Below are 26,599 nucleotides of genomic sequence, written 5' to 3'. Positions count from 1 at the left end.
GCCCATGCTGCTTTCTTCATTGTTGACAAGGCCTTTGTCAGTTTATCCTAAACTGGGATTGTTGACAAACCCACCCAAGTAAACATTAATCCATACATGGTTTGTTGGATTGAGAATTGGCTCGCTGGTAGAACCCATGCAATTAAGGTCACGGCATTCCTCTCAAATGTACATATTTTTGCATAATGTCCTGATTTTTGCCTCATATTTTTGGTTTATTTTCATAAAATTGAGATTTTCTGGCAAATAAGTTGCAAATCATTAAAGAGTGAAGTTAGAAAATAATGACAGACATTTGAGTTTCAGACTTCACACCCTTCAAGAAATTCATGCTAATGCAAAACCTATTATTTTATCAGCTTTCTAATTTTGTAAGTGCAATATTTAAAAACTGTTCCTATATTTGGGCCTTTCTCCCACTTTTACATATGGCTTTCTCCAGATTTCTATCTCTAAAAGGTTGAGAGGTATGCTTGGGGGTGTTTGCTATAGTCACAAAGTTATCACCAGCAACATCCCTTAAGGATCTGTTTTGGGCAATGTCCTCTTACGTATATACTTTTCTGGCATGAATACTGGCATCAAGAGACTATGGCCAACTAAGTTTGCTGATAAATATAATCTGGGCACAAAAATCATTTTGTATTTTGCTACTAAATTCTCCAGCAAGGGCTAGACTAAGCAAATGCTTGGTGTTAATTATGGCCTGACTCTCAAAGCCAGGAAATGCAATATATAGTCTCCTTTAAAAAATCCAGCATTACTTATGCTTCCAATATACATAATGATGTCCTTCCTTAGATCACTGCTGCAGTATTCCAAACTGTTGGGTTATCTCACCAAATAACCAAAACATCCAGATGGGGAACCAAAGCCTAAAACCTTCCACAGAGCCATGTGCTGCTGTATGGCCAAATCCTGTGGGTGTAAGGGTTCATAAATGGACGTATGAGTGTAAATCCTCAGACTATCTTACTGCCAGTCTGAACACAGGTCTTACACCCATCGATTTGTTCTACCTGTGGTTCTTGGTATCATTGGCCTTCACTGGTTCAGGTAAATGTTCCCAATGGGAACCTCCCTTTCATTTTTCAGTCATATTGCAGTTTGTTGCTCTAATAGATGTCAGCTAGATGGGGAAAGAGTAATTGCGTTAGGCAGGTTCCCTACAAGGATTTCCATTCCCAGTGCCTATTCTGACTAGGGACAGAGCATGATTATAAAAATTATATGGTCTGTCAGTCTTTTGTTTCTAAGACCTTAAGAACTCAAATTTTGGCACTCAATTCCTGTTTCAAAACTCATCATTTAAAGTCTCTCCCAACTTAAAGTGGAAGACCCCTCTACCTCTGATGTCCTGCCCATTCAAAAGAAAAAAATTAAGAAGCCTAGGTCTGAAAACACTGCTGCCCAGTTAAACTGGAATGTACCTGCTAAGGCCTTAGAACCCACAGTATGCCTTGAAAGCTGCTCAGACTCATGCTGCCTCAACCCAGCCAGAGGCCAGGATGGCATCTTAAATCTGCATGTCCAAAACAATTGAATTTACTGATGTTGATGAGAAGGGGATTTCTTCATAATTATTTTAGAAGGACCTAAAGGCATGCTGCTGATACTCATTAGAGAGGAAATCCCAGGATCAATCATCAAGGTTAGTCAGGGGACAAAGGCTCAGCATTTAATCAAAGTGAACACAACAAAAAATGAGACGAAAGCGAATAAACTGTCACCATAAACCCAAAGAAATTCGCTCAGAAACTCTAATGGAGGGCCAGCAATACGTACAAATCCACAAGTGAAACACCCAGGTCCACAAATAAAAAATATCTGTTTATTAACGCAAATGACTTTGTACGTTTTCGACAAACTTCTAAGAACAATTAAATACCAAAATATTATTTCAACAAGCCCCCAGGCTTAAATGACTTATCTATTAAACCAGTTCTTAAATTGAGATCTGCCAAACTTTGAAAAAGTGAGTGTATTTTTTAATAATGTCACAAGATGGCAGCATGGGAACATGACAATCCTTAGGAAATAATATTTTGGTATTTAATTGTTCTGAAGTGTTATGTTAGATTTTACAAACTAGGTTTTTTACAATATATGTATTTTTAAGAGAAGTATATGTTTTTTAACATTTGATACATACTTGGTTATAAGTTATATTAACAGAACATCAATACCAGTGTATTCAAGTGTTTAATGAATGTCATTAATTGACTTTATTTTATTGGTTAGACAATTATACTTTTAATTAGGAAAAGTATATATCTGAATACCTAATTTATTGCTGATGTATTGATTCTGATGAAGAAGTTTGTCGAAAACGTACAAAGTCATTTGCGTTAATAAACAGCTATTTTTTATTTGTGGACCTGGGTGTTTCACTTGTGGATTTGTGCATATTGCTGGCCCTCCATTGGAGTTTCTGAGTGAATTTCTTTGGATTTAATCAAAGTAGAAATTGTACTCAGGAAATAGAAAAAGAAAATTAAAAATGCCCCCCAGATATCCAAAGAAAAGTAGTGGATGGATTTCTCTCAGGGTCTATTTAAAGCCATTGTAGCTCTTGGGCCTCTGCTCTTTACCCAGCTTACTTTGACGTTAGCCTCTCCTTCCACTCCTCAAAAGACAGCATTACAAAATTCTTCTAAAGATGAAGAAGATGAGTCAGACCCAGATGAGTTCTCCTTCATCTCTTCATCCCAGATCCACTCACCAGGATATGTGACCTCTAATGATGAGGATTCCCCTTCCCTTGATTCCCCAGTGGAGGAAGCTTCATTTGCTGAAACTATTGTTAATATGATGAAGCATTTTGAATGAGAATAAAACAAATGTCTTACACCAGTGACACATTTCTGGATGCTTTCCTTGACACCTTTCCATCCACTTCCACTGCACCTGACTCAGCCACCAGTACCTAAAAGGCTTGACAAATTCTTCAAGGTCTGTGATGACTTGAAATTCATGTACAAGGATGCTGCGGCAGACAGATTGTGTTTTCCTTGTCCATGGACATGCCCTCTAAATTGCTTCTGACTGTCAGTGCTCTTGCTTATGACAAAGACAGCAGACAATGCACAGATTGGGTAAAAAGGTTTGTACAACTTCTACTCTGACTTTTACAGCTATAATTACGAGACCCAAATTCCTAAATAGTTATTGTCTATTTTGAATAATTTAAATAAAACATTGTCTTTACTTAAGGGAACAAGCAGTAAGCAACAGGCCTTAGCCATGGTAGCTCAGGATTGCCAAGAGGCTAGGCACAGCATAAAATATAATTTTGATGCAATAGAAGCTTCAAACAAGCCAGCTGTTACAGCCTCTGTGATCCAGTGGTATACATGGTGTGACGATTGGGGAGAGATGGGCGAAGGCTACCAGCCTACTCAAATAGAATTTAATACATAATTCTATCATTTGTATAAATAAATGTAAAATACAGGCGTGTGTTTTTAGATGAAAGAAAAACACTGTAAAATGTGAACTTCAAGATTGTTACAACATTGCCCCCTTGCTGTAAAGTCAAGCCTTTCAAATGTGTCTTTTGAAATTGAAATGATTTTATGACATTCTTTGATCTTTAAAGTTGGTTCCAGTCAGGCTGGCTGAAGACATTCTGTCTATTGTGTTAACTAAGGACTAATTGCTAGACTGTATATGTGAAATGCCTTTTAGTGTTGTATTTTCCTGTGCAGGTGTTAGCTTGCTAAATAATGCAGTTTCTATTAGCCTGGGAACTCAGAGCAGGTGTCAAGATGATGCAATATGAATACTGGGAAAACCTAAGTGTCAACATGATGTAATCTGGGGAGGACCCAGAGACATGTTTGTTAGTGATGTTTTATAAACTGTCTCAGAGAGAGACTTAGAGCATTTTGATCTGGATATCCAACTTACCAGTACTCTGCCTTATGCTCACATGTAAGTTTCTAGCACTGTGATTTCTTGTAGGAATAGTTAAAGATAGTAAAGATTATTCAGGTATTTTTCTTTGAAATCAGACCTGTCCTACTGTATTATTTTAAGTTTCTGTGTGATCTCTGAACTGTTGGATATCTCTGTGGTGTAGTAGTTTTGTCTTGTGTTTTAATTATTTATTATTAAATATTTTTAAAACCTTCTACCTGTGGCTGGTTTATGTAGAGATAAATTATGCTTTAGAGTACATTATATATTTATAGAGTTTACTGTCTAAGCCCTTCCAATAACTCTTAGACTGAATAGTCACATTACCATTGGATATTAATATTGCACAGTAATAATTAGACACCCTTTTAAGAGCCTTTTAGTAGCTGATATTATTAACTGGGTGGTGTCAGTAAATACTACTGTATAGTCTGGTTAAAGGGGCACAGTTGGAGTATCTGTGTCAGCCTTTTCCAGGAGTGTCTGTGAAGTTGTATAAATACTTATCTCAAAGTGTGTGTGTGTGTTGTGTTAGCTACTTGGCAGAGACATGAAGCACTGGTTGGACAGTGAGGGTACTGGAGGTTTTAGCTTGCCCAGTTAGGCTGAGACCTGGACCATATAGCTGTGCCAGTGGGGAGTCTTATTGGGGACCTGGTGAGCAAGGGAGCAACCAGCCTCGACTGACTGTGATCTCTGTGTGCACTTAAGAGAAATTGTACTTTACTGTGTATATTAGTTATCCTTTCCTCTTCTAGGAGATGACCTCTCTGGTGTTAGTGGCGAGGAATGAGGCTCCTTGATTGCTGGGCCAGGGCATGGTCGCCACAAGTGTTTGGCAGTGGTGGGATCTACTTCACATACTAACTGGCTTGTAGTGGTGTGGGTAGAGCGAATTCCTGTAGCTTATGTACAGTGATCTCTAAAAGTGCTTTGAACTCTAAAACAGCCATGCAGTGTGTACTCAGAATTCAGATCACAATTGTTTTATTTCTTTTGTTAGCTTAGTGTTAGTTAGGGTGAGCAGGCAGCATGTCAGCAGAAGAGTATGGAAAGCTAACAAGGAGCCAGCTGCTGGAGATGTGCCAGGCTAGGGGACTGGTGCATGGAAACCTGGCTAAAGCCCACCTGATTGTAGCCTTGGTTACAGCTGCATCAGAAAACAGCAGCCTGGAGGACAATCAGACTGACAGAGGAGATACAATATCCTGGGAGAATGGACAGCTCAACCTTTCTGCAGTGGACTTAAAAATCCAGCTGGAGCTAAAGAGACTTGAGTTGGAGGCCAGGCGTATGGAACTAGAAGCAGCTGAAAAAATGAGGAGCCTAGAAGCTGAAGAACGGGAACGGCAGAGGAGGCATGAGAGGGAAATGCTGACTCTTCACCAGAGTCATGAAGGTAATGGGGAAGGAAGTAACTGGACCCCAGAAGCACAAAAGGTCAGTAAATTTCTTTCACAGTTTAAAGAGGGGGATAATTTTGATAGCTTCATTCATATGTTTGAGCGGGTATGTAAACAGTATGAAGTTGACCAAGGGCTCTGAGTACGGTTCCTGACCCCCTTACTACATGGTAAAGTTGTAACTTCTTTAGCAAAAATGCATGACACTGACTGATTTGATTATACTGCTGTAAAAAGACATTTGTTAGAATGTTTTAAGCTAACATCTGAAATGTATAGGAAAAAGTTTTGTGAGCATACACGTGAGGCAGATGAAAATGTATGTGAATATGTTGCTGAACTGAGCACTTATTTTCATAGCTGGGTGAGTGGATGTCAGGTCACAACTTTTGAAGGGCTGGCAGACCTTTTGGTAAGGGAACAAGCCCTTAGCACTTTGCCTGAGGACATGAGGATCTGGTTAGCTGATAAACAGTGTGCTACTTCAGAGGAGTTGGGGAAGAAGGGAGACCTATACCTAGCAAGCAGGGCAGCCCGACACAGGAAGAGGACCCCCAGTACTGCTCATGGGTCTAAAGAAACCCATGATGGGCAGCACAGACTGCCCCAACAGAATCTGCCAGTAGCAGGGGAAGCCACTAGTCTAGGTACATGTCCAGGAGCTAGGGTTAAATGTTTTGAATGCAACCAGTGGGGCCATGTGGCATACAGATGTCCATGGAGGCAAGGTGGGGAACCAAAGGTGAGGGAGCCAGTAAGTGGTAAAGACAAAATGCCAACAGTGGATTATCTTGAGATAACAGGAACTACCATCCTGCAGATATCCTGAGAGGGAAGAATTTGGATAAGGCAGTAACATGTACTTATGCAGTTACATGCACTGAGGCTAGGAGACAAGCATGTGGGTCTGGTAGCCTGGGGGAGACCATGACAGACTGCATACTTGCAGCCAGGACTGCTGAGGTGGTTACTTCAGGGAATGAGCTACACTGTAGCAGTGAGACTGAATGTGAGCCACAGCTGCTTGTGGGTACTGATGTTCCCTTGGACAGGGTAACTGCAAAGGAAGAGGTGTGTAGTAGTACCCAGGCTGACAGTGAGGCACCGCTGTCAGAGGATGCCAGACTTCCTCTGGAAGGGGAGCTGGGAAGGGTTACAAGGAGAGATTGAGACAGGCTCAGCTCTCAGACCCTACATTGCAAGGCCTGAGGCAGGTAGCTAGGGAGGCACCTGATTCTCAAGGGAAGGGGAATCTATACACTGGAACAAAAGGTTACTGCACAGAGATTGGACTCCTGAGGGAGGGCTAGAAGGTGAGACAGTACAGCAGTTGGTAGTGCCTAGAGCTTACCATTTGATGCTTCTAGCCATAGCCCATGATAGTCCCTTTGCAGGTCATATGGGCATAAAATGTACAAAGAGGCATGTTATGCAAAACTTCTATTGGCCTGGAATTTCCACAGATGTAACAGGATACTGCAGGACCAGTGAGCAGTGCCAAAAGGTAGGCAAGGCAGGAGACAAGGTGAGAGCTCCTTGATGCCTTTGCCTGTGATTGAGGAGCCATTGCAGAGGGTAGCTGTGGATATTGTGGGTCCTCTGAGTACCCCAAGTTCCTCAGGGAAAAAGTATATCCTAGTGGTAGTGGATTATGCTACATGATACCCTGAGGCAGTGGCTTTTTCCTCCATTGAGACAGAGAAGGTGGCAAATGGTTTGTTAGAGATTTTCAGCAGGGTAGGTTTCCCAAAGGAAATACTGTCTGACAGAGGTGCCAATGTTATATCAGACCTGCTGGCTTGTCTGTGGAAGTCCTGTGGGGTGAAGCACATGAAGACTACCCCCTACCATCCCCAGACTAATGGTCTTGTTGAGAGGTTAAACTCTACAATCAAGTCCATGCTATGGGCATTTGCAGATCAGTTTAAGAGGGAGTGAGACAAATACTTGCCCCATCTGTTGTTTGCTTACAGAGAGGTTCCCCAGGAATCCACAGGTTTTTCACCCTTTGAGTTGCTGTATGGGCATAGGGTGAGGGGACCTCTAGATTTAATTTGAGATGAGTGGGAAGGTGAGTGTGAGTCTCACAAGGAGTCTGTTGTGGCATATGTCCTGAACCTCAGGACAAGGCTCAGGGAACTCATGGACCTGGCCCAGGAGAACCTGGCAGAAGCCCAACAACAGAAAAAGGTGTGGTATGACAGGAATGCTCGAGCTAGAGAGTATGCTGTAAGGCAGCAGGTGATGGTTCTCATTCCTGTCAGACGACACAAGTTGCAGGCAGCTTGTGAGGGACCCTACAAGGTGGTAAGAAAGGCAAGTGATGTTAACTACATGGTGGAAGTGCTAGGCAGATGGCAGGGGTGCAAATTGTACCATGTTAATGTGATGAAACCTTACCATGATAGGGAGGCCCTTGTGCTGAGCATTTGCAGTGGACATGAATCACTTGTCTGAAGATTGATTTTTGGCCCTACCATCAATGGCTCGATTCCAGATTTATGTCACATTACTGCTTACTGTGGTGTTGTACTTCTATGGTATGCTTCATGTCACATATCTAATCCAGTCGCAATTTTTAATTAACAGCTTTGGAATAATGTTGCAAAAAGTATTTACAAACACATCCATGACCATAAGTAAGATGATTTAGTAAACTACATTTATTCCACTTATGCCTTAATCAGGTTTGCCTTTCCTGCAGCTTTTTGATCCGCAGAGCCATGAGTTATTGATACAAAGCATGACAGATGACTACTGAGGACATGCCATAAAGATGTGTATTAAAGAACCATAACACCCCCTTTCATATGTGCCTGTCCATCTGTCTCTAGCTTCACCCCTTCTCTCTCCCCACTTTGTACTGACTATTCATTATTCTTATGGATTTAAATGTCATCTTATGACATTTTCAAACTATCATGACTTTGTTGAAGAATAATACCTACATCTTCCACTGGCTGAATAGATTGTCATTGTTCCTTCAAAGGTGTGATTTTAAAATGTGTCAAGTATGATTTAATTTGTGGTGTGCAGAGAAATGCTCAAGTGTATAACCTTAATTTTTCATCATTACAACTGTCCACATCCATCATTAGGTGAAACCCTTACTGGCTGTTTTTATAAGTGACTTTGCTGGGAATGTGTCCTCAGCATTTGCATGAGATCTGGCATTGAACAAGTGTAGTATGTGATGTTAAAAGACATTCCAAGTGTTATTACAAAATGAGGTGAGTTTTTCCCTTCCACTGTATGCTATATGATTTCCCTTGAAGCATGTCTGATATGCAATAACTGTGAAAGATTATATCAGGAGGCATTACTAACACAATCTGGGCAATTAACGTATTTAGGACAGTCATTCCTATGTATGTTTAAAGTTATGATTAAAATTAATTGTGATAATCACATTTTGACACCCGTTGTAAAATGATCTGCACTGTGGACTTGAGCCCTGATTCAGCTCTGTTTTTTCATTTAGCTCATTGAGCTGACAACTTCTGCCACAGAGAATCCCAGATTTACAGGTGGATTTTCTCCGCTCGGTACAGTCCAGAGTCCTGGTGGCCATGGATCACTGCTAAGCTTGTTTGTACTAATAAGGCTAACCCAATTAAAGTTACTTATTTCAACATTTGCTCTCTGCCTAATGTCACCATGCCTCTCAACTATCCAGATTTTCACAGAATGCCCAGATTTTTGCTTCATATTCTTTGGTCTGTTTCTCACAAAATTGTGGTTTTCTGGCAAATCACTGGCAAATCATGAGGACTGATTTCAGAAAATAATGGCAGACATTTGGATTTCAGATGTCATAACCCCCAGAAAATTCATGCTAATGCAAAACCTGTTAGTTTATCGACTTTCTAAGTTTGTAAGAGCAATATTTAAAAAGTGTCCCTATTTTTTGGCCTTTGTTTCTCCATTATTTGTGGATTTCTCCAGATTCCTTGCTCTAACAGTTCAAAAGGTATGAATGTCACAAAACAGGGAAGGCATGAACAACAGTTCATTTCTGAATTAAGCTTTGGCCTTAACGTGGAAAGGTAAAGTACACCATGCAAAGTGTATGTCTACAACATGTTAAGATAAAACAGATCTGTTCTAAATGTAAGCAGAATCACAAAGTTCCATAGTCTAGCTTAATCATTATATTGAATTAATCGTATTCAGTCTTGTGATTAAGTAACTTAAATGTGAGAAAGTTATTTAAGTTGATCAAATAAAGCAAAAGCTGTCTTACCTATTCAATTTAATTTATTTTTTACACATTTAAGAATTCTTTTAATCAGATTTCAACAGAGCATCATTCAGTCTGCGAGCACAGATAAATTTCACAGGGTCCTTTATGTGAGTGCTAGCATGTATGTATGAGTTAAACTATAGGCATTAAGAATAATAAGCATAACTTCATTTGATGTCATTTCAGGATGTTCATTAAGTTTCCCTTGTTTAAAATAATGCTAAGAGGTGGCAAATCTCTCTTCAAAATATTTAATTTTTAGGAGAGAGACAGAAACCCACATGATACCAAAAAAGTTATTTAAATTGTGAACATATAATATAAATTTCAATTGGCAACTTAAAAAAATCCAATGTCATAAACTTTATTTAATTGTGACACTATCAATGCATATTTTGCACTGATCATAAGTATCACATTTTTTCAAGGTATCACAAATTTATAACACATTGGTACACTCAAAACATGACAGGTTACAACTGAAAAGAACAATATCGTCTTTAAAACTTAATTGCACAAGAATAATAGTTTATGTTTCAAAACTGATAATGAAAGCCACTCACTGGGACTAGGGCTGACATGATTATTAAGTCAAAGTTGCCACACTGTTTCCAAATATCATTATATTCTCATTATATGTCATTATATGTCTCATTGTACATTACGAACTGTGCATTTCCCAAGAAACTTGAAGTAATTATTAACAATTAAATGAATATGTATGAACAATACACTGTTATTATTGCTACCTTTCTTAGTATCATTACTGTACCCTTGTTCCCCACATTTGAGTTTTTGTCTGTTTTCCATTTTAAGGCTCCTGCAAAAACATTTGTCTGAAATATACTAGCATTTTGGCACTTTAATTGCGTAAACAAATAAATCAAAGCAATGTACTATCATACGGTGAGCAACTTCATTTCTTTTGTTTAAAACATTTTGGGTAGACATGTCACATTTCTGGATCGTCTTAGTAGCATGTTCCTGAGAAGCCCACTGCTAACTAATATTCATACTAAGAAAATGAAATGACCCCTTAGAGATCCTGACTTTTACATGCATATGAGAGTACATTAAATGCAGCATTGCTGTTAGACTGAAACAGTAGTCAGAATTACCAAAATACCAAAAAGCAATAAGCCTAAATGGAGGAGAGCCAGATGTTTCAAATAAGCTCCAGCTTATTCATGTTAGCATGACCAAAGAACTCAAAAGACTAAAACCAACATTCCTCATAATTTCATCAGGGCAGGCACTCTGTTTCTAGTGTCATAAAAAGTGACTGATATACAGAAAATCAAACTCACGTTCCTTTAAAGAGAACATGCTATAGCTTATGTAAATAGGAGTGCACATTTATTTACATCTGTATAAGGAGCAGACAGTGAAAAGATAAATGACAAAATTCAAGACAGATACTCAAGCAAGAGTACACCACTCAAGCCCAAGTAGCTACCGTTTCAAAGCTATCTATAGAGATTCAGACATAACAATATTGAACTATTATATACTCTATGTAGGACGATACGTCCCCTATAGAGATACATAAATACACACACACACACACACATATATATATATATATATATATATATATATATATATATATATATATATATATATATATATATCTCAGCTGGGCCACCAGTAACTCTAACATGAATGGAAGCAATCTAAACCCACTAATGTGGGGGTCTTAGCCCTTCACACCCCCACTAACTAAATGTACCAACTCCAAGATCGCACTGCAGTGGAGAACAGAGCAAAGGTTACCATGGTGGCCCAATGGTGATTCTCCCAGAGTTAAATTGCAATGCTCTGGGGGTTTGGTTATGTGAAGTTTCAGTGTTCATCCCAACAGGAAGATTCTTCTCCTGATATTTTTGATAATAGAATCTTAATTCATTTCAGACATCAGTGTTCTAAGGATGTGCTTCAATTGCTCCAGAGGTTAAGAAAACTTACAAGTAGAAAATCTTACATCTCCATATAGAAAATATTTTCAGTCTGGTGTCTTAAGAAGAATGAGGCCTCCTTCATGTCAGTGTTCCTATTCTGTCTTATTTATGTGATTTACTAAAATGTGGCCTACCCTACTCCTCCATCAAGACACTTATATTCTGCCTCTGCCTGCATGTCCTTAAATCCCCCTTGCTCTCCAGATTCAAGGTCAATCATTTTTAAAAGGCATTCTTCACTTGAATTTAACCGAGAGATATTCCCCCATGCCTTTCAACTTCTTACAGTAAGAAATCTGGACAAAGCCAAAAATAATGGGGGACAAAGGGCCACAAATATGGACAGATTTTAATTATTGCATTTATAAACTTAGAACATTAGTAGAACAACAGGTTTTGTGTTGATGTGCATATTCTGGAGGATATGATTTCTGTCATTATTTATTTATTCTGGAGGATATGATTTCTGTCATTATTTAGTGTCTTCAATCCTTGATGATTTGCTAGAAAATAAAACATTTTGAGGAACAGACCTACAATACGAAGCAAAAATCTGGACACTTCAGAGATATGACCCCCCAAGGATCTCAACTTTATATTGAAAACTTACCCTACCACCTTTTGACAGAGCAGCCTATGCCTCTTAAAAATTCTGTATCTTGAAAAGTTTGCAGGTCACCCTCACTTTTGTTAAGAGTTTGAGCTTCAAGTCAGTATGCCCGCCATAAGAGTTGGGCTTCCCTAAGGGATAATTCATCTTTAATGCCTAAGGTGGTTAATGAATTGTTACTTAGCCAGGCTGTTCATTTGCATACCTTCTTTCCAAATCCATTAAACAGAATTGAGAGACTTTTCCATTCCCTGAATTGGAACATACAGTGAGGCACCGCTGGAAGGGGAGCTGGGAAGGGTTACAAGGAGAGATTGAGACAGGCTCAGCTCTCAGACACTACATTGCAAGGCCTGAGGCAGGTAGCTAGGGAGGCACCTGATTCTCAAGGGAAGGGGAATCTATACACTGGAACAAAAGGTTACTGCACAGAGATTGGACCCCTGAGGGAGGGCTAGAAGGTGAGACAGTACAGCAGTTGGTAGTGCCTAGAGCTTACCGTTTGGCGCTTCTAGCCATAGCCCATGATAGTCCCTTTGCAGGTCATATGGGCATAAAATGTACAAAGAGGCATGTTATGCAAAACTTCTATTGGCCTGGAATTTCCAGAGATGTAACAGGGTACTGCAGGACCAGTGAGCAGTGCCAAAAGGTAGGCAAGGCAATAGACAAGGTGAGAGCTCCTTTGATGCCTTTGCCTGTGATTGAGGAGCCATTGCAGAGGGTAGCTGTGGATATTGTGGGTCCTCTGAGTATCCCAAGTTCCTCAGGGAAAAAGTATATCCTAGTGGTAGTGGATTATGCTACATGATACCCGAGGCAGTGGCTTTTTCCTCCATTGAGGCAGAGAAGGTGGCAAATGGTTTGTTAGAGATTTTCAGCAGGGTAGGTTTCCCAAAGGAAATACTGTCTGACAGAGGTGCCAATGTTATATCAGACCTGCTGGCTTGTCTGTGGAAGTCCTGTGGGGTGAAGCACATGAAGACTACCCCCTACCATCCCCAGACTAATGGTCTTGTTGAGAGGTTAAACTCTACAATCAAGTGCATGCTATGGGCATTTGCAGATCAGTTTAAGAGGGACTGAGACAAATACTTGCCCCATCTGTTGTTTGCTTACAGAGAGGTTCCCCAGGAATCCACAGGTTTTTCTCCCTTTGAGTTGCTGTATGGGCATAGGGTGTGGGGACCTCTAGATTTAATTCGAGATGAGTGGGAAGGTGAGTGTGAGTCTCACAAGGAGTCTGTTGTGGCATATGTCCTGAACCTCAGGACAAGGCTCAGGGAACTCATGGACCTGGCCCAGGAGAACCTGGCAGAAGCCCAACAACAGAAAAAGGTGTGGTATGACAGGAATGCTCGAGCTAGAGAGTATGCTGTAAGGCAGCAGGTGATGGTTCTCATTCCTGTCAGACGACACAAGTTGCAGGCAGCTTGTGAGGGACCCTACAAGGTGGTAAGAAAGGCAAGTGATGTTAACTACATGGTGGAAGTGCTAGGCAGATGGCAGGGGTGCAAATTGTACCATGTTAACATGATGAAACCTTGCCATGATAGGGAGGCCCTTGTGCTGAGCATTTGCAGTGGACATGAATCACTTGTCTGAAGATTGATTTTTGGCCATACCATCAAGGGTTCGATTCCAGATTTATGTCACATTACCTCTTACTGTGGTGTTGTACTTCTATGGTATGCTTCATGTCACATATCTAATCCAGTCGCAATCTTTAATTAACAGCTTTTGAATAATGTTGCAAAAAGCATTTGCAAACACATCCATGACCATAAGTAAGATGATTTAGTAAACTACATTTATTCTACTTATGCCTTAATCAGGTTTGCCTGTCCTGCAACTTCTTGATCCCCAGAGCCATGACTTACTGATACAAAGCATGACAGATGACTACAGAGGACATCTCATAAAGATGTGTATTAAAGAACCATAACACCCCCTTTTATATGTGCCTGTCCATCTCTCTATCTTCACCCCTTCTGTCTCTCCGCTTTGTACTGTTGACTATTAATTATTCTTATGGGTTTAAATGTCATCTTATGATATTTTCAAACTATCATGACTTTGTTGAAGAATAATACCTACATCTTCCACTGGCTGAATAGATTGTCATTGTTCCTTCAAAGGTGTGATTTTGAAATATCTGAAGTATGATTTAATTTGTGGTGTGCAGAGAAATGCTCAAGTCTATAATCTTAATTTTTCATCATTACAACTGTCCACATCCATCATTAGGTGAAACCTTTACTGGCTGTTTTTATAAGTGACTTTGCTGGGAATGTGTCCTCAGCATTTGCATGAGATCTGGCATTGAACAAGTGTAGTATGTGATGTTAAAAGACATTCCAAGTGTTATTACAAAATGAGGTGAGTTTTTCCCTTCCACTGTATGCTATATGATTTTCCTTGAAGCATGTCTGATATGAACTGTGAACGATTATATCAGGAGGCATTACTAACACAATCTAGGCAATTAACGTATTTAGGACAGTCATTCCTATGTATGCTTAAAGTTATGATTAAAATTAATAATGATATTCACATTCTGACACCCTTTGTAAAATGATCTGCACTCTGGACTTGAGCCCTGATTCAGCTCTGCTTTTTTATTTATCTCATTGAGCTGACAACTTCTGCCACAGAGAAAGCTAGATTTACAGATGGATTTTCTCCTGTCCGTACTGTCCAGAGTCCTGGTGGCCATGCATCACTGCTAAGCTTGTTTGTGCTACAGAAGGCTAATCCAATTAAAGTTGTTACTTCTTTCAACATTTGCTCTCTGCCTAATGTCACCATACCTCTCAACTATCCAGATTTTCACAGAATGCCCAGAGTTTTGCTTCATATTCTTTAGTCTTTTTCTCACAAAATTGTGGTTTTCTGGCAAATCACTGGCAAATCATGTAGACTGAATTCAGAAAATAATGGCAGACATTTGGATTTCAGATGTCATATCCCTCAGAAAATTCATGCTAATGGAAAACCTGTTAGTCTATCAACTTTCTAAGTTTGTAAGAGCAATATTTAAAAAGTGTCCCTATTTTTTGGCCTTTGTTTCTCCATTATTTATGGATTTCTCCAGATTCCTTGCTCTAACAGGTCAAAAGGTATGAATGTCAAACAAACAGGGAAGGCAAGCACAACAATTCATTTCTGAATTAAGCTTTGGCCTTAACATGGAAAGGTAAAGTACACCATGCAAAGCGTATGTCTGCAACATGTTAAGATAAAACAGATCTGTTCTAAATGTAAGCAGAATCACAAACTTCCTTAGTCTAGCTTAATCATTAGATTGAATTAATCGTATTCAGTCTTGTGATTAAGTAACTTAAATGTGAGAAAGTTATTTAAGTTGATCAAATAAAGCAAAAGCTGTCTTACCTATTCAATTTAATTTATTTTTTACACATTTAAGAATTCTTTTAATCAGATTTCCACAGAGCATCATTCAGTCTGCGAGCACAGATAAATTTCACAGGGTCCTTTATGTGAGTGCTAGCATGTATGTATGAGTTAAACTATAGGCATTAAGAATAATAAGCATAACTTCATTTGGTGTCATTTCAGGATGTTCATTAAGTTTCCCTTGTTTAAAATAATGCTAAGAGGTGGCAAATCTCTCTTCAAAATATTTCATTTTAAGGAGAGAGACAGAAACCCACATGATACCAAAAAAGATATTTAAAGTGTGAACATATCATATAAATTTCACTTGGCAACTTAAAAAAATCCAAAGTCGTAAACTTTATTTAATTGCGACACTATCAATGCATATTTTGCACTGATCATAAGTATCACACTTTTTCAAGGAATCACACATTTATAACACATTGGTACACTCAAAACATGACAGGTTACAACTGAAAAGAACAATATCGTCTTTAAAACTTAATTGCACAAGAATAATGGTTTGTTTCAAAACTGATAATGAAAGCCTCTCACTGGGACTAGGGCTGACATGATTATTAAGTAAAAGTTGTCACACTGTTTCCAAATATCATTATATTCTCATTATATGTCATTATATGTCTCATTGTACAATAAGAACTGTGCATTTCCCAAAAAACTTGAAGTAATTATTAACAATTAAATGAATATGTATGAACAATACACTATTATTGCTACCTTTTTTACTATCATTACTGTAACTTTGTTCCCCACATTTGAGTTTTTTTGTCTGTTTTCCATTTTAAAGCTCCTGCAAAAACATTTGTCTGAAATATACTAGCATTTTGGCACTTTAATTGCGTAAACAAATAAATCAAAGTAATGTACTATCATAGGGTGAGCAACTTCATTTCTTTTGTTTAAAACATTTTGGGTAGACATGTCACATTTCTGGATCGTCTTAGTAGCATGTTCCTGAGAAGCCCACTGCTAACTAATATTCATACTAAGAAAATGAAATGACCCCTTAGAGATCCTGACTTGTACATGCATATGAGAGTACATTAAATGCAGCATTGCTGTTAGACTGAAACAGTAGTCAGAATTACCAAAATACCAAAAAGCAATAAGCCTTAATGGGGGAAAGCCAGATGTTTCAAATAAGCTCCAGCTTATTCATGTTAGCATGACCAAAGAACTCAAAAGACTAAAACCAACATTCCTCATAATTTCATCAGGGTAGGCACTCTGTTTCTAGTGTCATTAAAAGTGACTGATATACAGAAAATCAAACTCGCGTTCCTTTAAAGAGAACATGCTATAGCATATGTAAATAGGAGTGCACATTTATTTACATCTGTATCAGGAGCAGACAGTGAAAAGATAAATGACAAAATTCAAGACAGATACTCAAGCAAGAGTACACCACTCAAGCCCAAGTAGCTACCGTTTTAAAGCTATCTATAGAGATTCAGACATAACAATATTGAACTATTATATACTCTATGTAGGACGATACGTCCCCTATAGAGATACATAAATACACACACAGATATGTATATATATATATATATATATATATATATATATATATATATATATATATCTCAACTGGGCCACCAGTAACTCTAACATGAATGGAAGCCATCTAAACCCACCAATGTGGGGGTCTTCGCCCTTCACGCCCCCACTAACTAAATGTACCAACTCCAAGATCACACTGCAGTGGAGTACAGAGCAAAGGTTACCATGGTGGCCCAATGGTGATTTTCCCAGAGTTAAATTGCAATGTTCTGGATTTTTGGTTATGTGAAGTTTCAATGTTCATCCCAACAGGAAGGTTCTTCTCCTGACATTTTGGATAATAGAATCTTAATTCATTTCAGACATCAGTGTTCTAAGGATGTGCTTCACTTGCTCCAGAGGTTAACAAAACTTACAAGTAGAAAATCTCACATCTCCATATAGAAAAAAATTTCAGTCTGGAGTCTTAAAAAGAATGAGGCCTCCCTTATGCCAGTGCTCCTATCATTCTGTCTTATTTGTGAGTTATTAAAATGTGGCCTACCCTACTCCTCCATCAAGACACTTATATTCTGCCTCTGCCTGCATGTCCTTAAATCCCCCTTGCTCTCCAGATCCAAGGTCAATCATTTTTAAAAGGCATTCTTCACTTGAATTTAACCAAGAGAGATATTCCCCCATGCCTTTCAAGTTCTTACAGTAAGAAATCTGGACAAAGCCAAAAATAATGGGGGACAAAGGGCCACAAATATGGACAGATTTTAATTATTGCATTTATAAACTTAGAACATTAGTAGAACAACAGGTTTTGTGTTGATGTGCATATTCTGGAGGATATGATTTCTGTCATTATTTATTTATTCTGGAGGATATGATTTCTGTCATTATTTAGTGTCTTCAATCCTTGATGATTTGCTAGAAAATAAAACATTTTGAGGAACAGACCTACAATACGAAGCAAAAATCTGGACACTTCAGAGATATGACCCCCCAAGGATCTCAACTTTATATTGAAAACTTACCCTACCACCTTTTGACAGAGCAGCCTATGCCTCTTAAAAATTCTGTATCTTGAAAAGTTTGCAGGTCACCCTCACTTTTGTTAAGAGTTTGAGCTTCAAGTCAGTATGCCCGCCATAAGAGTTGGGCTTCCCTAAGGGATAATTCATCTTTAATGCCTAAGGTGGTTAATGAATTGTTACTTAGCCAGGCTGTTCATTTGCATACCTTCTTTCCAAATCCATTAAACAGAATTGAGAGACTTTTCCATTCCCTGAATTGGAACATACATCATAGATTTAACATAGACAAGCAAAAGACTTCAGGAAAACAGACCAGCTCTTTGCCTCCGATAAGGAGGGCAAACCGGGCAACCCATCTCCACACAGGCAGTCTCAAAATGTATCTCAATATCCATTTATTTGTGTTATTCATACCATTGAAAGTCACTGTCTTCACTTGTGAAGGATTATTTCACCAGAGGTGTCTCCCTCACTTGTGCCTCCTTCAAAAGCATTGACTCCAGATCTGTTCTAGAAATGTCCACCTGGTCTTCTGTTCACATGTTTACAGAACACATGCACTTTCCATATCAAATACTTCCTTTGCCAGATACATCTTGCTAGAGTTTAGGAACAGCTCCCCCGTCTCCAGTCCATCTATTCTTGTTAAGATACCAAATAACTTTCACATGAGACAGTTTAGCAGAGAATAACAATCTCCTTTATTGCACAAAAAGACACGTATGTGGGATACTACAAATTCAAGGTACTGTCTCCTCAGGCTGCAAGAGTCATAGTATTTTATACCTTTTTTATTTAAATCAACATTATTCTATTATAAAACTGCCACTGACCAATTAGAAATGAACACTGCAGCATTAATTTTGCTAAGTTCTCCTGATTGCTTGTTTATGACGCTCCATTTTAGGCACAAGTTTCAAATTCCATGATAGAACTTTTTACTCAGGCCAGATCATATAAATGTCTAGCCCTATCATCACTTGTTAATATTAGGCAAGAAGGAGTCTAACAAATGCACACTGAAGGACACTTGAAATTTCATTCTGAAATGAAAGCATATTAGAAATGAAATGTATGCACGAACATCTGTTCCTTTGTACTTCTCACCCTTCACACTCTCTACCACTTTTAGCTATGTAAATCACCAACAGTATTGATATACTGCAAGAGTGATCCAAGACAGGACATAGTCCAGTCGTGTAAGAACTTAGCATAACAGTAGATATCCTACTGATGACTGTTTTAGTACTGCATCCTTCTCCATTCTGTTTTTTATGGCTTCTCTGCAGATTGTCAGCTTGTGGACTGAGGGTGCAGCAAAGACTCTCCTCTCCTCTTATCTGAACTTGTATCTTTTGGCTCTAGAAATTCTGAAGATCTTACTCTCTTCATAGGGACACCTACACTCACAGGCTGAAGTCATACACTGGACATATGAAAGTTAGGAAGGTTTTGGGTTGCTGGCCTGATATCTGGTTACCTTGATGAGATAACTCATCAGTATTTAAATAATGTAACAGTGATCAGTAGGACAGCAATTATGGTAAGGTCTTACCACAGCTGTACTTTATAATTACAAACAAATCTTGTCTTACCTCTAAAATTCAACCCTGCGATTCAGAAAGGCATACCATGAGCAGTAAGCTCTTCCACTAGTGGCCAACCCTCATGGCAGCCCTCTCTGCTTCAAAGACAGGCCACTGCATTAGTTTTCCATGCTCAAACCCAGCCAACCATAGGATACTGAGACATTCTAAACATGTGGTCTACCCTGGAAATGCGTGCTGTAAGGGATTTACATATGAGTGCATCAGAGGATTACTCATCTGCATAAATCAACATAGCCTGTCATGATAACTGCTGTCTGTTCCTTGTTAATTATCTATTACGTGGAGATCTAGTGTGAGGAATGTGTGCGTGTGTGTGTCAGTGTGTTTGCATGTCTGTAGGGCTATGAATAGACTATGTGCATGTCTTTGCCTGCCTGGCTGGTCTCAGTAGGGGGGGGGGGGTTAGGAGAATAGATGTTTGTGCATGTTCTGGTGAGTGTGTCCATGAGTTCTTTCAAGTGTGTGGGTGTATGGTGTGAGTGAATATCTGTGTGTGTTACCACATCCATGCATTCATAGGCGTGCACATTTGGCAATAATGTGATCTTTTTTATTGCAGCTAAACATGTCTCTAAACTGCATTATCCATGATCATGTAATTGACATACATGCAATAGGCACTTTACATGGCTTCTACATATTTAGATTACTTGGTAAATTAATTTTCTAAGAGCGGATATGATTAAACCCAACTACAGAATAAATGCCTGCTGTCCATTGCAGTACAGACATCTGTGGTTAAGCCCTTCTTTTCCTTAACAGATTGAGTCTAATCACCCTAACAATTTTAGCTAAAGATGTACAACAAAATAGAATAGATATACAGAGGATGCAAAGAAGATGAATTCCAAACTGTGGCATATTCTGCAATTATTAAACTTGTCAGTAGGAGTTATTGAAGAATGCCCTGCTTTTGGCTATAAAAGAGGATATAATTTAAAACATTTATTATGTTATAAGGAGCAGATGCTATAATCAACAATAGATTTAGTCAGGAGAGAGGAACTTTTGCATATGGAAAGTGCAAATTTTGAAAAACATATTTTATGTACTAATAATTTTACATATCCAGATAGGGTTAAAGTATATAAATCTAACAGCAATGTAGACTGTGACTCTACTAATATAGCATATATAGCTTTTTATCAAGTGTGCACTACGCTTTATGTGGGCAAGGCAAACAGAAAGCTCAAAGAGCATATCTGTGAGCATCTTTCTGACATAAAGTGCCAACTAAGCACCACTGCATTATGCAAACACATCTTGGAATCAGATTCTAAATATGTTTTTTAAGTTAATGGCACTTATATTTGTATAGGTTCATAAATAGGTTCTAGGCTATTGGCCCTAGGGCCTATATAAGCCTAGCCAAAAATGTACCCTGGCTTTCGCCACCCAAGAAAATTATTTTCCTGTGCCCCTGTCGAGCAGAGCCACAGAAGTGATCCCTGGGGTGAATTTCCTATTTCCCATCCAATCATTAAGATTTTTTTTGAAGAGTGCTAATGAGGAGCTCTGTTTGACATAGATAGTCTGTTCGAGAGTATGGGAAGTCTCTGGGACAGGAATCTATCCCTCCAGCATGTTCTGTTTATTGTGGTGACAAGGTTTAGGTCCTTAGTGCATGTAGCTCGGAGGGATTGGGATTTCTTTAAGTGGAGTATGTCCAACAGCTCTGGGTTTGACATAGCTTTGTATGTTAGGCAGAGATCGCCTCTGAGTAGGTGATATGCGATGGAGTAAAGTTGGAGTTTTTTGAGACGGTCTGCGTAGGGCATCTGTTTGAGGGCATTAATCCTCTTTGTGAGGTATTTCTGTGGCCTTTCCAGTTGTTGTAGATGTCTTGTGAGGTACATACCAAAAGGGGTATTGTACTCTAATGGGTCTAATGAGTGATGAGTAGAGGGGAACAATGACCTCTTTTTTTCTGGATGAGTAACCTTTTGTGATGAGGTGAGCCACGTCGGATTTCCTGACCACTGTGGTGATGTGATTATCAAAGGAGACTACTGTCCACCTGTGTCCCAAGGTCTCTTATCAAATTTTTGGCATTAAGTAGACTACCAGCTATGTGGTAGTTCATGGGTTCAGAGTTTTTACCAAAGGGGATGACAATACACTTTTTGGCATAAAGCTTCAGGCCATGGCTTTGACACCAGGTATCTGTCTCAGTGACGCCCTTTTGTAATATGTCCACATTGTTAGGAGTTTTGATTATGGCTCCTAGTTTGCAGTCATCTGCAACTTTGTTAGCCAAAGAACTTCTGTGTTAGCCTGTACTTCAGAGAAGTAGATACCAAACAGGAGAGGAACCAGGACTGAACCCTGTAGTACTCCACTTGTCACTGGTCTGAAGTCGGATTTGGAGTCCGCTACTTTCACAGTGTGGGTTCTGTCCATGAGCCAGTTGGCAACACATCTTGTGACACAGGGATTTATACCTAGTTTAGTGAGCTTTTGTATAATTCCAGAGTGGGGGATGGTGTCGAAAGCCTTTGCGAGATCTAGATAAGATGTGTGAACCACTTTACCCTCATCTATGGCTTTGGTGACTGCTTCAAAGAAGTCACAGGTTTAGGAGACATGATCTGCCTTTTACAAATCTGAACTTGGTAGGGCCCAGAGTTTGGAGATTACCAATATCTTTGAGTTCCATGATGATACTTTCCATGGCCTAGCAGACCAGGCTCATCAGGCTAATGGGGCGGTAGTTCCCGGGGTCCGTCGTGGCTCCCGCTTTGTGGAGTGGGATAACCATCGCGGTGCACCATTCAGTGCGCACAAAGACTGTGGTGTGGCAATGATTGAACATGGTACTTAGGTAGGGTGCCAATTCATTCTGTAGTTCATGTAGAACGCAGCCTGGGATATTGTCAGGTCCGATGGATGCTGTGTTCTTGGCTTTGGAGAGTGTGTTTTTACCTGTGCAGCCATGATTACAGGAACTTTGCATTCTTCTGGTATAGAGATGGGCCCACTAGGGGATGAGAGGGGGGTAAAGTTAGCACTGAACCTATCTGCCAGGATGTTGGCAATATCAGTTGGGTCTGTATATTTAGTGCTATTATGCTGTAACTCAGAGCAGATCTGAGTGTTGCCATTGAGATTCTTGACATAGCTATAGAATGCTTTGTGGTAGTCTTTAGAGTCAGTGGCAATTTTGTTTTCGTAACTAGCTTTGGAGTATTTTGAGGGATCTCAGCTCCTTACTGAGGTTGACCAGGGAGTTCCTCCAGTCATAGGATTTTACTCTTTTTTGCAACAGTTTCTTTCTTCTGTTGTAGAGTTTGTTTATGGCAGAGGACCACCAGATTGGCTTCCTTTTTTGGAGGATAGCATCTTGGTTCTATTAGGGATAGCATGAGCCATGCACTCGTGTAAGTACTTATAAAGTGCATTTGTGTAGGATTCAGCAGTTGTACCTCTATTGCCCATCTGCATGGGTGTCATGAAGTTTGCCACTTCTGTCTTAAGAAGTGTGAAGTTTGCTTTGGAGAAGTTTTTTACGGTGGTTTCCCCAATCGGGGGTGGGGGCGAGATGTGGATGTCTAGGGTGATTAGCTTGTGGTTGGATCTGACCAACGACGAATTGACCTCTGGTGTGGAACACCGGTTGCCCATGTTGGTAATGACCATGTCTAGGATATTGCTGCCCCTGGTGGGGATGTGAATAATTTGATCCAACGCGTTGGAATTTATGAATTCCAGAAAACGTTGAGCAAAAGAGTTGGTACATGAGTAGTTTTCCCAGTTAATGGTGGGGTAGTTGAAATCACCCATTATTAGGGTGTTGGGTTGTACCCTAATACTTTCCAGTGTATAAAGAAATGAGGAGTGGGAATCCTGGGGCATGGAGGGGGGGTCTGTAGCAAGCTACAATTTGGATTGCGGTCTTGCCCAGAGTTAGTTGCACTTGGAGAATCTCGGATGCAATATGCTGTGCAACTAGCTTGGAGGTGTGGATATCCTTAATGAATATGGACACACCGCCACCTTTCGTGCTTTGTTCCGGGTTAGGTGGCCGAAAGGTGTGGTATAAATTATAGCCTTGTAGTGCTGGGGTGCTCTCTCTAGCTTTGAACCAGGTCTCTGTCACTGCACAGATGTCTATGTTCTCCATTTTAAGGAGTGTCTCGAGTACATTTTGAGGTTTAGACTTCTAGCATTGAGTAGCATTACCCTCAGATTTTGCTTGCTTGTACCTGTTACGGTGGTGAATTTGTCATTTGAACCTTGCCTAAAAAAGGCACTATAGGGGTGGCAAGAGCCTTAGTCAGTATCCAGTATCCCAAGGGCGACAGGTGCAGGCCATCTCTGGCAAAGCATCGTGGTCTGTCAATCATGTCATCCCAGGCAGACTAATAGTGGATCCCCTTAGAGTGACACCAGAAGCTTAGCCAATTGTTGAAGTCCTTCATTTTGTCCTTGTACTGTGGTATCATTCTGGGTGATGGCAGGATGCTACTCAAGCTAGGGTCATACCTGCCTGGGCTACAAGATCGGAGAGATCCTCCATGTCTCTTTTCATGTAGTCCAGGGAGGTACATGTCAGGTCATTCACACCAACATGGATATTTGCACTTGTTGTGGAGTGACCTGAGTAAGATAGATATTCATATGTAATAGGACTGAATGTGTGGAGTATAGGTAGATTACAGCTTTTAAGAGTTGATAAGTGATCAGGATTAGATACAATTATCTTAAAACCTATACTAAAATATAGGCAGCAGTTGCAATGTGGCAGCAGTTGCAATGTGGCTAGATATATATATCTATATATATATATATATATATATATATATATATATATATATATATATATATATATATATATATATATATATATATATATATATATATATATATATATATATATATATATATGTACACAATCAATAAATTTACAGCTGAGTATTGGATATCTATGTAATTTAAATATAGTCAAATGTTTTAATTTTTTACATTATTGAATCAGCTTAACTCTAACCATTGAGGTTTAACATTTAAGCAGGACTCCATTAACTCTCTTTAAAGAATGATTTTTTAAAAAACCTGAAGAAGCTTCAGCAAAAGCTTATTTGAGCTAGTTTGTTACTTTTGTATCACTGTTTGGAATTAAGCTGATTGAATTTTATGGTGTTTTATGGTATTTGGAGTCTTACTGCATTGGTCTGGAGGTGTATTTTGGGCTTTCTTCTCCTTGGTGACTTGAGCTCTTTCTGGATTGACTAGTCTGTGTACATTCACAGCATGGGGTATGCTTTCTCTCTCCTTTTTGGTTTCAGGAGAGAAAATGGGGGCATGGAAGTTTGGCTTAAAGTAAAAAGTAAACAGTAAAAGTTAATTAAAGCATTAAACAAACTGTTAATCACTAAAAAGAAATAGATTGCCTGGGACATTTAGTGATTACGCTGAAAAACAGGCTTATCCTAAGCCCCCTTCCAATGTGCCTTATGGGTAAGGCATTGACTCTAATGTTAATATTGACTTGAATGAGAATGGTCTGGTCATCTCACCTCATACTAGTCCTGTGACTGATCAAAGAGTCAATCAGCCTCTCAGGCGGAGTGAAAGGCTTAACTTTAATCACCGCAGCAACAATGGAGGGGGCAATAATGTTTTAAGTAATAACTCTGGGAATGTTGACAATAGGACTGATGAACCTAACCGGCAGGATTTTCAGTCCAACACCAACGTTCGAACCAGCAGTCATCAATACAACTGCAATCGGACACAAGGGAGGAACAAAAAGAGACAGCGGAAGCGATAGTACAGGATAACACCGTCAACCTTGCCCCGAAAGTTCACACTAGCTCAAAAGGAGATTTCAAAATCTTTAATTATACTATTTTGAATGTTCACCAGGAGATGGTTGATTTTCTTTCAAAAGGGTTGACTTTTATTCCTACTAGAAGAATGGACATTGCAGACACCCTAATTGACCTCAAGTTATTTGTCCGTAAACTTAACCTCAACTTACTTATGGGCAATAGTTCAAACATGTCTTGTTCCACTAGGGTTTCTAGTTTATTCAATCCTCCAACCCACTCTGAGTTAAATGTGTTTGAAAGAATGTGTGAATTTAACTTTAGAGCTACTAAGGAAGGCTTTCATAATAGGGTTATTAGACATAATAGTGTTTTGGAGAATGACTGTATCAATCTGTTAAAAGAATGTAATATTAGGGTCATGAAACCGGACAAAGGGGGAGGTCTGGTTTTCATGAACCATGAAGTTTATGTAGAGAGAATGTGCCGACATCTTAATACTGATTCATATATTAATGTTTCTTTGAACGAAGTCAATGGAGCATATAAAAAGATTAGGGATACCTTGGAAGATCTGTTTTGAGGGCTCCATTGACATTGATTTGTATCATTATTTATTGATGCTGGCACCTATCACTCCAGCTTTATTTGGGACCCCTAAGATCCACAAATCTTTGACCCACCCTTTAGACCAATAGTTGGTCGTGGGTCAATCACTTATGGGTGTGCCAAATATATAGATAGTCTCCTTAAACCATATCTAGAAAGTGAACTTCAAATATGTAAGGATTCGTGGAGCTTTTTGCAAAATATCAGTAAACTTGAGTTCCAGCATAACAGTTTCCTTACAATAGATGTAAAGGATTTATATACAGTCATTCCCCATGTCACTGGAAATGAGCGGATTAGAGAATTTCTGTTAATGAAAAAAGTTGATAGTAATATCAACTTAATTGAAAAACTTTTGGAAATAGTCTTGACTAATAATTTTATGACATTTGAGGGTAAATTTTATCTGCAGAAGTCTGGGGTCACTATGGGCTCCCCTTGTGGTGGAATTTTTGCTAATACCGTAATGGCATATTGGGAGCATAGTTTATTATACCAAGATCCATTATTTCAGAACAATGTCTACTGGTACACC

The 26,599-nt window shown here is 39.2% G+C and overlaps 1 protein-coding gene across 1 annotated transcript in view; it reads left to right on the top strand.

Moving 5' to 3' along the window:
- The first annotated feature begins 3,023 nt into the window (after nt 1-3,023).
- The window catches only part of LOC122810769 (adhesion G protein-coupled receptor E2-like), a 151,839-nt gene continuing 128,263 nt past the window's right edge, over nt 3,024-26,599 (top strand). Inside the window, exon 1 of the mRNA XM_044082330.1 lies at nt 3,024-3,095. Coding sequence (XP_043938265.1) covers nt 3,024-3,095 — 72 coding nt within the window. The remainder of the gene's footprint in view (nt 3,096-26,599) is intronic.

The sequence above is a fragment of the Protopterus annectens genome, chromosome 9.part0 (genome assembly GCF_019279795.1).
Source record: "Protopterus annectens isolate FY-2018-M chromosome 9.part0, PAN1.0, whole genome shotgun sequence".
Classification (NCBI taxonomy): domain Eukaryota; kingdom Metazoa; phylum Chordata; order Ceratodontiformes; family Protopteridae; genus Protopterus; species Protopterus annectens.
Note: the sequence above shows the minus strand (reverse complement) of the source record. Positions and strands in the feature narration are given on the sequence as shown.